Genomic DNA, 13,444 nt, shown 5'->3' with positions numbered 1-13,444 from the left:
AGGGTAACAGAGGCATTTTCAAAACTTATCCATCTAAAGGTGCCTGAAGGGTACCACAAAGTAGCTCTAGAGGTTCTATAGTAATTAAGTGAGGAACTTACAGCTTAATTGGTAAAATTAAAGAACAAAGAGTGGCTTTGTAACCCTGTGGTATTCATTATTATAAAGATCAAGATTTAATTTTGTAATTGGTTAATATCATTATATCATAAGGCAATGGTCATAGGCGGAGGGTGACTTTTTTGTTTGGGGAGGCTAAAGATGGCCCATACACAGACGGACCTACAGCTAATGTGACACTTAGTGGATTCACTGCTGGTGTAAAAAATTAACCTCCCAACTACCTCTGGCAGTTCCCACTGACTCCCAGGGATACTGTGCAAAAGTACGGGTGGGGGGAATTTTTTTTACCCTAAAATGCTTAGGATGTAAAAGCATTCATACGTGCACTTCTGTTAGGGGTTCTCTATACATTTGTGTTCAGTTAGATTAAAGGGGTAGTTCACCTTTAAATTAACTTTTAATATGATGTAGACACTGATATTCTGAGACAATTTGCAATTGGTCCTCTTTTTTATTTTTAATGGTTTTTCGGTTATTTAGCTTTTTGTTCAGCAGCTCTCCATTTGGTATTTCAGCAGCTATCTGGTTGCTAGGGTCTTATATACCAGGTAGTGGTTTAAACAAGAGATGGGAATATGAATAGTTAAGGGGCCTGCATGGAAAAATAAAACTGTAGCTTCACAGAGCAATACTTTTTGGTCAGTGACCCTCATTTGAAAGCTGGAAAGAGGCAGAAGCAAAAGGCAAATTATTTAAAAACTATATAAAATTAACTAGGAAGACCAATTGCAAAGTTGCTAGGAATAGGCCATTCTATAATATACTACAAGTTAACTTAAAAGTGAACCTCCCCATTAGATGTGTTTAAGTTAGCTTTATAGAAAGTGAGGCAGCAGGTACTGACATCCCAGGCACGTTATATACAGCGAGACACAGTCTTTATATACAAAACCAGCACATTATATGCCATGAGGAGCAGTGGGTACAGATGGCAGATATTCAGGCCCTGGCACTATAACACTGGCACTGATACACAGCATTGGCCCCACTGTAACTTACTATAAATTAAAAAAACAATGACAAAAGTAAAAAAAAAATAGAATGTGCAAAAAACCATAACAAATATATAAAAGCACAATGAGCTTTGTCAGGGGGAAAAATTAACTTACCCTCCATCTGTTAGGGTAGGGGATATTATAGATGTCAGATAACAAAAAACAATTTAATTCCAGCTAGTGGGTCAGCCTTTAGAACATATACAGTATAGTACCTGTGGGATGAAAACTGCAGCAAAGTTCAAAGCTGGTTCATGGGTAAACTTACAGTCTGCAGATTCTTCTTTTTTAAGTCTTCATTTCTGCAGTTTGCAAAATTTCCCGATCCCTGTCTGCATCTGTGTCTTGATTGGTCAATTTTACTGTCTGTCAAGAAAGCTGTGCTCTGATTGGAGAATGTACAAGAAGAAAGATCCAATCAGAGCACAGCTGATTAGAGCAGAACCCGGAGCTTGCAGGGACAGGAGAAGATTTGCAGGACAGCGCAGAAACGGAGCCAGGTTTTTTTATTTTATTTTTTTATTTTTAGGGTGCCAGAGCAGGTTTGGGGAGGCTTAGCCTCCCCAAGCCTTATTGAAAATCCGCCTATGGCAATGGTAGGGCTTTAAACATATTAGACATTACTAGACATTGGATAACAATGCTTATAAGATTTCTTCCACACTGTCAAAACAGGCTTCCCACCTCCAAACGATAGAGCAGTAAAGAAAACCTAAAGAAATATCATGTATTAGACAAAACTGAAGTCACAATGATGCCAAGAACTTGTTTCAGATTGACAGATTGTGTTGTTTTGCTGGAGCATGTCTTCCTTTTAGTGTATAAAGTCTCCGCTCTGAATTGATTAAATTGGACATATGATGAAAGAAAAACTCCTCCTGAACTGAAAATGTCAGGAACATAGATTCATGGATACAGTTCAAGCAGAGATTACAGATGTACGTTAGACTGAGCATCAGAAAGCTGCCCTGCTAGCTATAGCTGGTTCAGCAGCCAATGATGTGTTTAATACCTGCACTATTATAGAGAAGAAAAAGATAATTACTAATGTGTCATAGCCAGGTTTGTACAATATACTGGGCCCAGGCTTAATAAAGCACACGAAGGTTACTTATTCAGATGCAATATGCAACCTGAAACCGAATGTATTAAAGAACATGTATCTAATTAAAAATGAAAGACTCTTGACAAGGCTAAATCAATTCACTGATTTTACAAGTGATTGTATAGGAAGTTAAATATGCATTCACTGTGCATTTCTGCCCACAGTAAATATAACCTGTTTATTCACCATTTATCTGTGCTTTGTGGATGCTGCAGCTGCTGTCATCATTTTAATATAATGTAAATACTAAAGAGAGGGTGGGGGTTTTTAGCGCCTAATAGAAAAGATCATTTGAATGAATTGAAAGCCTTATTAAAGCAGGAGTTTGCATGCCTCATGCTGCACATATGGCATTCCTTCAAAACCTATAAGACGAGGTTTTAAATCTTACTCAAAGAATAAAGAAATGTGACAAATTACTAAATTTGGTTCCTGTGCCCACCTACACATACAGAATGGCTACATATCCAAACTTTCAGATGTCCTGTTTAAATCTAGTCAGATCTCATCAGTGGAACATGGCTTCTAAGGGATATGACCTGCAGAACAACCTAACAGAAGAACCAGAGATGTTAGGGCAAGGATTTAAAAATGTTTCTAATATTGGCAAGCTTAAATTTTGATTTATGGTTCCAAAAACTTAGCCTGGATCTGTGCTAGAACACCAGTGTTGTTGCACAAATGTTAAAACCTCCAACTTTTGTTTTTTTTAAGGTAACATTGTCACCTATACCTCTGTACAACATAATTCTAGTTTATCTCCAAATATCACCTCTGTAAAAAACAATGTGGCTCATCTGCAATTAGCTTTAATCAGTCTACAGGTACATTAATGAAATAATCAGTTTGAAAGCAAAGCCCAGTGTTAGCATCAAATAATATTTTTACTGTCTCTCAGAATCTCCCTCATTTGAACAGCTAGTAAGTAGCCAGCTCAGTGTGATCAGTAAGAGGGTGAGAGAAAGCAGGAATCATAAACTGGAAAGAAGACATTTTTTCCCTGGAGAGGTACTGTGACTGATGCAGATTTCCTTGTTTTTAAGAAAAACCAATAAAAACCTGAACACTTTTCTGTCTAGTCCCACTCACTATGTACAGACCAATGTTCTCCTGGGGCCCTTTTCACCTGATGCATTGCCCAACACTTTCTCCCCACTGTCCAGCTCTCCTTTGGCCACCTGAATGTTGCGTGTTAGAATTTTTCTTTCCAAAGCCAGCAGGAAATAGTGCTTTGTTTGCAGATGTGCCCAGCCCTATTGGCATCTACAAAATACTGTTCTAATAGTACAGGTAAGTTGGGGAGGCACCTGCCAGCTCAGGTTTGTCCCCTGACAGCCACTTTTCTTTCCTGGGGAAAAAGTCCATGCGCCAAACAGTTAACTGAAATATTTTAGGCTAAAATGCAGTGATTTTCCTTAGAATTCTGGAGGAGCAAGGGCTGCCAACTTTGTGTAAGAAAAATTCCATTGACAGGGGAAAAGATGGAGTGGTGATGTAAAAGGGTGGGTAGGGATACCATATACAGTATAGGTCATGGAACTCTGACATGGGTTTTAACCTTATCTAATTTTACAAAGGGGGTGCCTTGATTTAGTTTTCTTAACACAGGTGCTAGCACTATAACTGATAGTAGCACTAAGCCCCTTTATAAGAATATATAGTATACTAAAGATTACCTATGATTTCTCCTACATATTAGAAGGCAATGGAAGCCTATGTCAATCTGAGGTTGGTCAAATGGCATAGGCTCTACCTGTATAGCCCATCATTTTAAAGGGCAATTCATTCCATTCAAACACAGCCCTTATTTGTTGTTGATGCCCATAAATATAGAAAAGGTTACTATCTCTAAAGAGTTTGGACTCCACCAATCAACAGTCAGACAGGCTGTGGACAAAAGGAGGAAATTCAAGACCACTGTTAGCCTACCCAGAACTGGTCGACCATCAAAGATAACTCCAACTGCAAGGTGTCTAATAGCCTGAGTGGTTACCCATGGTAACGCCTAAGCAACTGAAGGCCTGGCGAATGTTGATGTTAAGGTGTGCACCATCAGAAGAACAGTAAACAGCAGTGGTGTGTATGGCAGTGTTAGGAGAAATCCACTGCTCTCCCCCAAAAATATTGCTGACCATCTACAGTTTGCTATAGATCACGTGGACAAACCAGAAGGATGCTGGAAGAATGTTTTGTGAACAGATGAAGTCAAAATAGAACTTTTTGGCTTAAATGAGGAGTGGTACATTTGGAGAGAGAAAAACACTGCATTCCAGCATAAGAACCTTATTCCATCTGTGAAACATAGTGGTGAGAGTGTTCTGCTTTGGTCCTGTTTTGCTACATCTGGGCCTGGATGGCTTGCTATCATCGGTGGAACATTTAATTCTGAACTATACCAGAGAATTCTAAAGGAAAATGTCAAGACATCTTTCTGTGAACCGAATCTCAAGAGACAGTGGGTCATTCAGCAAGACAACGAACTAAAATACAAGTTGTTCTACCAAAGACTGGTTAAAGAAGATTAAAGTAAATGTTCTGTAATGGCCAAGTCAAAGTCCTGACTTTAATCCAATTGAAATGTTGTGGAAAGACCTAAGTCTTAAGTAAGTAAAGTGAGAGATTTATGTGAGGAAACCCACCAACATCCAAGAGCTGAAGCTGTTCTGTATGGAGGAATGGGCTTCAGGAATGGGCTTCAGTCCTGCACAGGTCAATGTGCAGGACTGATCAACAGTTATCGCAAATGTTTAGTTGCAGTTATTGCTGCACAAGGGGGTCATCACACCAAATACTGAGAGCACAATTCTTACTTTTGCCACACGCAGATATGTTATTGGATCATATTTTTAATAAATACATGGCCAAAAATTATTTTTGTTTCATTTTTTTTCTTCATCTACTTTTAGGACTTGTTTGAAAATCAAATGTTGTTTTAGGTTACATTCATATAAAAATATAGAAAATTTTAAAGGGTTCACAAACTTTTAAGCATGACTGTATATTATTTAAGAAAGCACTGACCAGCACATTTTCACTGTCCCCCATTTAATTTTGTTGGACCTTGTTTTTTTCTTTTCTTTTTCGGTGCCCTTATGATACTAAAGCAAAAAGGTCTTCTAACTAAAAATAACATCTGGGTATTGAGTATGCAAACCCATTAGTAAACTAAGAGGTATAGGACCTGTTATCCAGAATACTCAGGACCTGGGGTTTCCTGGATAAGTGGTATTTCCTTAATTTGCATCTTCATACCTTAAGTCTACTAAAAAATAATTAAACCCAATAGGACTGTTTTGCCTTCAATGAGGATTAATTATATCTTAGTTGGGATCAAGCACAAGGTACTTTTTTATGCTTACAGAGAAAAATGCAATCATTTTTAAAAATTAGAATTATATACTTAAAATGTAGTCTAGGGGGGATGGCCTTCCCATAATTCTGAACTTTCTGTATAACAGGTTTCCACATAACGGATCCCATACATGTACTGTAGCCAGCTGTTCTGCTTGGCAGGTTTTACTAGTCCGGCAGTCGTTTCTCAGGAAGATTCCTGCAGAATGGATCAATACCCAGCAGAACCTCTGAATGCAGTCTTTCTTTCAGCACACACTAATCAATAGCAGCTATACCAGAATCACTTGGCATGGCAGGTAAATACTGCTATCTGCTTTTTATTTAACCAGTTTAGATTTAAATTCTCCCTACTTATAGATAAATGGCACAAATTACCCGAGTGCAGACTTTACCTGTGATTATTACCCAGTAGAGGCAAACATCTTAACAGCCCCTTTTGCTCATTAATAATAAATTTGCCAGTACAGGAATTCCACAAACAAATAGGTGGCAGATTCTCTGATTAAAAACAGTAAGAATTATAGAGGCAATACACAACATATTATGCAAACAAAAATAATAACCCAGCTTTTAATTTAAAAGGACTTCCTGCAGTTTTAATGAAAAATAAAAGATAAAAGAGTGTACTTATAATATTAACTTCCAATGCCTTGACTTAAGAGAATCACTGTGGGAGGGGAAGGGGTTAGCTATTTATCCATATCCCACCTGGATTAAAAGTGATATGTATTCCTTATACTTCTACTTATGTAGTATTCCTAAGAGCCCAAGAAGCTAAGAAGATGATTGAGTCTTACCACTGGTTGCACTGGACGATTAAGAGTCGTACTAAAAAAACTCTGTATTCTGAATGACTCTTGTATCAAAAGGAAGACATTAGTTAAAAACCAGTAAATTCTGTATTTGTCCAGAAACAAAATTGTGTTTAGACTGAAAGCTTTTAAGTAGGGCCCTTTTTCCCTCTTGCATAAATTACTGGCTGCTTTGTATGTTTGGTGTATGAGAGAAGCACCACCATGTTCTTTTTGGACAGCATGCCTTAAATAAGATGTCTGTGAGCCACTATATACTGTCATTGGCATACATTATACCAATTATTATGTAAATTATACCAATTATTATGTTAGAAGAGCAGTCTGAATGTCAATGGAATTGCATGAATTTGCAGATATAAGACATCTATTGGAACTATTAACTCACTTAATGTGAAATACTAAAATAAATGAATACATTACAAAATGTAAAAGGAAAAATATGAAATCTTATCTCACCTCACTGTTGTGGCCTCGAAGGTTGAAGTTTGTTCTCTGTGGAGTATTTCTGTCTCTCCGGCAATGGCTCAGTGTGAATGTTACCCCTACAACTCCTCTTCCATTGCCTGTAGCTAGCCATCCTTCTTCATAGTAACGTCTCCTACAAACAGGTTTCTCTTTCTCACTTTTTGGGACTCTTCCTTTCCAGGAAAGGCATAAGATGTTCGAATCACTGCAGAGAACAGGGCCATGCTCTACAGATGCATACATGCTTAGGAAAGTCTCAGAACCCCCCTCATGTAAAAAAATATAATAAATAAGTAAATAAATCAATTTCTCAAAGTCAGGTGCATTTAAATTAGTTTCAAGCTCTTAAAATGTTAAAGCTGACCTTGAGTGTTAAAAAAGGTCAGTGCCGATGCACATCTTCTTAATGCATAGTAACAGATATCCATTTACAAAAAGATGATGGCAATGTGGCTTAGAAAATCTACCAGCACTCTGGATTCTCTTCATGAAGGTTATGGGGCTTGAATGGTCCTTTGGGGATTCAGTGCCATTATTCCAGCATCCTTCCACAGGTTTTCCTATAAATCAAAGCGGCTCTCTGCAGGCTTTAGACAACCTGAGATTTCAGTTTCAGGTAAGCGATATCACTGTGCAGAAACCAAATGGGCATGATTCCAGAAAGGTGAGGATTGTAGAGATTTACGATTCAAGTAATTTAAGGCTTTGCGATCTTCATTTTCCTTTACAGCCAACAACTGCTTCAGTGTTTTGTTTTCTTACTTTGTGCCACGTTCTGGCATATTTCACTTATTAAAACAGAATAGATTTGCATAAAAGAGCAGAAGAAGAAGGCACACAGACTGTGCAAAATTAGTGCCAGGCTGGCATTTCCCCCACTTAACAGCTATTGTTGCATGTGAACTAAATAAAAGTTGAAGGTTCTTTCTCTTTGAGCTTTAGAACCTATAAAGAATCAGAGGATATTGTTGTGTACATAAAAAGACAATACTACCTCCATTTCACTGTTACAAAAGTTGAACCATTAAATCTATTTCAATTTGAGTTAGAACGGTGATAAAATGGTTTAATTATTCACTTTATTTTTTCTAAAAAAGTGATTTGCCAATGTTGTACCCAACTAAAAACAAAGTTATAAAACAGGAAATGGATTAAGTGCAAAAAGTTGTAGTAGTCAATTTCCCCTCCACAATTTAACTAAAGGACAACGAAGATTTCACCTTTTCATGGTGCTGTTAATCTATTTTGATGTTATCTGCTGTCTTAGTTTTTTTCAGCCCTCATTTCTATGACAGTCCTTGTATTTTTACTTAATGTTACTGGAACAGGCTGACACAGGAGAAAACAAGGGTCTCTTTAAGCCATTCAAAGAAGTAAATAGACCTTTGACATAAATAGAAATGTACATGAATCTAATTGCCCAGTTTGCCCAATGCACAGTGAAGTCTCTATGTCATTTAAATGATGAGTTCTCTGTCTCAGTATTTTAAGTTGCTTTCTTCCAGTCCATGGCCAAATATTAGCAGCTGCTCTTTATTGGTCTGTTTCAGTTCATTTAAATATCTAATCCTTTGTTTTTTTGTAAAGTTTGAGATCAAGCACAATGCCCTTGTTTGAGCTATTTAAACTGGAAAGGGGAAATCTGCCCCATTTAATTTTGAACCAAAACATCAAGGAAGAAGAATTCTGGCAGTGCAGTTTGTGTACATGTTTTGCTTGCCAAAATGGACACAATTAGTCCAGAGCTTGCAATCTAGTTAGCTTATTGCAGTGGTTAATTGAAGATAATTCATTTGAATCAGAATCGGCTTTAGTGAATTCTTGCAGATGCCTAGAAACAAACAAAAAATATAAATTACAAATGCAATTTTCTTATCAAATTGTAACTCAAACAAATCAAAAACGAAGCTACAAATGTTTACCCAGTAGATTAGAGATGCCAACCATGTTATAAGTGTCTTTTAAATTATCTTTTAAGAGCACTTTACTCTGACGTAGGCTTAATTCTAAACTATGTTACTATATACTGGTGCCCAGAATTTAATGGAAACAATAATTCAATAAGCAGTTTAATTTGCCGTAGGTTTAATTCTAAACTATATTACTGTATACAAGTGTGCAGAATTTAATGGAAATAGTAAACAGTTTCAACTCTGATGAAAGATTGTTATAAATATAACCTTGATCATACATACTATATTAATGACAACCACTCCCATTTCTTTTGGGTTCCACAATACAGGTATGGGATCCCTTATCCGGAAACCTGTTATCCAGAAAGTTCCAAATTACGGGAAAAGCCATCTCCCATAGACATTATAAGCAAATAATTCTAATTTTTAAAAAATACGTTCCTTTTTCTCTGTAATAATAAAACAGCAGTTTATACTTGATCCCAACTAAGATATAATTAATCCTTATTGGAGGCAAAACAATGCTATTGGTTTTATTTAATATTTAAATGATTTTTAGCAGACTTAAGTGGAGATCCAAATTACAGAAAGATCCCTTATCCAGAAAACCCCAGGTTCCGAGCATTCTGGATAACAGGTCCCATACCTGTACTTCTAACAACCTTATTGTAAATTATTAACAAGCAAAGGCAGCAAATCTTGAGTTTCCCTAATCATAATCTAATAAAATCCAATGAAAAATATAATGTGAACAGTAGTGTAGCTAGCTATTAGGATTGCAAAGCAAGTTCCCCATTTCTCCCTATTTATGGGGAGTGGCTTTTTAGATTTAATGGACAAACAGAAGCAACAAAAGTGCTCTGTTTAGGATACTGAGTAGTGTGGCAAGCTATTGCAATCATATTTTTGGATCATATCGCCATTGCAATCATATTTTTGGATGCTGTGATTCTTATTCATTCTATCATTGGCACACTTTTCTTTCTACCCAGTAAGCCACACTATTCAATAATCTGAGAAGTGTATTTTTGGAGACACAGTAATCTATGCAAGTGTATGAATTAAAGGAAGAATTTGAAGAAAAAGGGGGAAAACTGAACAATAAATCTAACCTTATACACAGGACTCGCATTCTGGGCCTAAATTTACACAACCTGTGGGTTTCAGGTCAACCTGCTCATCACTAGGATTTTCATTGTCCTCTAAATGTCCAATTTATTGTAGTCATGTTAATAAAGGGGCATATTAGGTGTATATTAGGTGGGTAAGGCTGAAGGTCAAAGAAAAAGGGTTTAACTACTAAAAGTTATTAAAAATGTGCTATGTCCATCATACGACCATGCTTTAAAAAGCAATTATGCAGCAATGAACAAATGGGTGAACAGTTGGAGGAAGAGGAATGGGACAAAATACAAAAATATCTAGCAACCTCCTCCATCAATACACGCATCAAAGAAAACACATACAAAAAGTACATCATGATAATATTTCAAATTATAAACTAAACTCTAGCCACCAGTCTTAATCTGGACCCATGGTTAGACCTTCTGCCACACAAACCAGAACAAATTACACATAATGAACAAAAATTCTGCATAAACCAGACGCCTGATAGCGAAAAGATGGAAGGGCCTACCTCCCAAACTACATGAGATACAGAATACATTGTGGTGGACCATAGATATGGAAAAAACTTACAGCATTACTCAATAACAATCTCTGTAAATTCAAAAAAGTATGGAAGCTATGGTTATTCAGACAAGGAATAGTACATAGTAAGTTAGGTTGAAAAAAAGACGTACATCCATCACATTCAACCCTAATGCCTATATATATATAACCTGCCTAACTTCTAGCTGATCTAGAGGAAGGCAATTTTAAAACATATTTTATAATGAACATCTGCTCAACAGATATTACATTGATACCATGTTATAAGGTTCTAAAGGTGGCCATACACAGGCAGAATTAAGCTGCAAATTGAAGTCCTTTAAACTGATTTGGCAGCTTATCTGCCCATGTATGGGGACCCACGATGAAAATCATCAAGGTGCCAATCAGGCAGAATTGATTTTTTTCAGGCGGATTAGGGACTGCATTGGCTCACTGATGTGATCCTATCTCCGTCATCTCAATTATATAATTTGGCCCTAGGGCCAGACAATCAAATTAGATTAATACTGCCCACCTTAGGTGGGCATATTGCGGAAAGATCTCCTCGTTTGCTGATCTTGCCAAATGAGCAAATCTTATAATGTATAGCCACCTTAAAAGCTGGATCAAAGATAATTAAGATGAAAGCCTTGAGGATTATTATCCTTTATATAGTGCCAACTTTTCCACATTGCTTAAAGGAACAGTAACACTAAAAAATAAAAATGTTTTAAAATAATTAAAATATAATGTACTGTTGCCCTGCACTGGTAAAAGTTGCGTGTTTGCTTCAGAAAGACTACTATAGTTAATAGAAATAGCTGCTGTGTAGCCATGGGGGCAGCCATTTAAACTGAAAGAAGGAGAAAAGGCTCAGGTTACATAAGAAGATACCAGATACTGTGTAGAATACAATGGGAATCTATGCTACTTATCTGTTATCTGCTTAGTAACCTGTGCCTTTTCTCCTTTTTTCAATTTAAATGGCTGCCCCCAGGGCTACACAGCAGGGTATTTATATAACTGCAGTAGTGTTTATGAAGAAAACACACAACTTTTACCAGTGCAGAGCAATAGTATATAATGTATTAATTCTTTTTATACACTTTCATTTTTTGGTGTTACTGTTCCTTTAACAGAAATTATACATCATGCCAGTCCCTGCCCCAGTGGAGTTTACAAGCTAAGATCCCTATCACATTAACACACATTAGGTTTGATATCAGCTAGTGATGGAAATCGGAGTACCAAGAGGAAACCTACACAGACACAGGGAGAACATACAAACTGCTTGCAGATAGTGGCCAAGGTGGAATCGAAGTCAGGACCCTTGGAAATATGCTGAACAAAAAATTTTAGATGCTGCTCTACTATATTTACAGTTTTTGGAATCACAAGAAAATATTAAACCATGCATACAATTTGAATTGATTATTTAATTTGTAAACATCTGGCTTTAATACACAGTTACATATGAAATTCCATATGAAAGTCCCTTTCTAAACTGGAGCCAAAAAGTCTGCTGTATTATAACTATAGTAAAGGAGTTACCTGTGGGGGATGTTTAGAGCTATATTAATTTGTCAGCAGCGAAAAGAACTTTATTATCTTTTACTATCGACTTTCTATGGCATCTTGACAGGTTTTAGACGGCTTAATTTTGACTTTTATATAATTTGAAGGGTTATAGCTGCTTTGTTGATTTAGGGGGTGGACCAAATAGAGACAATGCAATTGTCTGACCCCTGAGCCAAAGATTGGATAACAACAGGGGATCTCTGTAGACCCATTGGCAAAAAAACTGCATCCACACAACTTGGTCCTCATTTAATGGCATCCAGGTAAATCAATCTCTGGTTAAAGGAAAAGGAAAGCTACTGAAGTAGTTTATTCACAATAGATTAATCACAATTGTGAAAGCTAAAACATTATATTTATTCTGTAAAATGCTTTACCATACTTGAGTAAAAAGTCCTAGAAGGTCTCTCTACTTAAAGGAACAGTAACACCAAAAATGAAAGTTTTTAAATCAATTAAAATATAATGTACTGTTGCCCTGCACTGCTAAAAATTGTGTTTTTGCTACAGTAACACTACTATAGTTTATATAAATAAGCTGGTGTGTGGCCATGGGGGCAGCCATTCAAGCTGGAAAAATGGAGAAAAGGCACAGGTTACATAGCAGATAACAGTTAACCTCTCTAGAATACAATAGTGCTTTATCTGTTATCTGCTATGTGCCTGTGCCTTTTCTCCTTGGCTGCCCCCATTGCTACAGAGCAACTTTGTTTATGTAAGTTTCTGGGGAAAACACCCCAGTTGTAACAGTGCAGGGCAGCAGTACATTACATTCTAATTACTTTCATACACTTTAATTTTTTGGCGTTACTGTTCCTTTAAGATAACAGTTGCCATATAAGCTTGGTGTGACATCACTTCCCTCTGCATGAGTCTCTCGCTGCTGCCTCAAAGCTTTCAACTCAGATTACAGCAGGGATGGGAGGGGGAGGAGCTCATGCTCATGCCCATGCCTGGGAGGTTTAAGCTGAGAGAAGAAAATCTGATGCTGCAGCCCCTGTGTACACAATAGAAGGAAAGAAATGCAAGGTTTTTTTTCACAGAGGACTGAGACAGCAGCGCTGAGTGTAAACTGATGTATTTACATAAACCTTTCTGATAAAGCATACATAGTTTTAACCTTTTCTTCTCCTTTAAGCTCCAACCAGATATTGGGTAGCTCTCATTTTGGCCCATACATACATACAGGCCAATAAGCTGTAAAGAGTGGCAAATTCACCAGGCCATATAAAGCCATGCATGGTTACATTTAATGTATGGTTACTTTTATATATACATTTTCAAAGCAGTGAGCAAGAATAGTGACTTCATATTTTAAGGCACTCTCTGGTCCATTACCATGCCTGTTTTCTTGCAAAGCACCAAGTAGAGTATTGCTGCAGATTGAGAAAGTAATGCAAGTTGCTCACTCTGTCTGATGCAGGTAACCATTTCTATTGTACT

The 13,444-nt window shown here is 37.0% G+C and overlaps 1 protein-coding gene across 3 annotated transcripts in view; it reads right to left on the bottom strand.

The window, feature by feature from the left end:
* The window catches only part of tulp4 (TUB like protein 4), a 60,202-nt gene that overhangs the window by 40,172 nt on the left and 6,586 nt on the right, over positions 1-13,444 (bottom strand). For 2 of the 3 annotated variants that reach the window (XM_012962678.3, XM_031901488.1), the window contains exon 2: positions 6,849-8,688. In XM_012962678.3, coding sequence (XP_012818132.1) covers positions 6,849-7,100 — 252 coding nt within the window. In that variant the 5' untranslated portion in view covers positions 7,101-8,688. 3 annotated transcript variants of the gene reach the window in all.

Source organism: Xenopus tropicalis, chromosome 5 (genome assembly GCF_000004195.4).
Source record: "Xenopus tropicalis strain Nigerian chromosome 5, UCB_Xtro_10.0, whole genome shotgun sequence".
In the NCBI taxonomy this organism is placed as follows: domain Eukaryota; kingdom Metazoa; phylum Chordata; class Amphibia; order Anura; family Pipidae; genus Xenopus; species Xenopus tropicalis.
The sequence above is the reverse complement of the archived record's forward strand: the minus strand, read 5'-3'. Positions and strand labels throughout refer to the sequence as shown.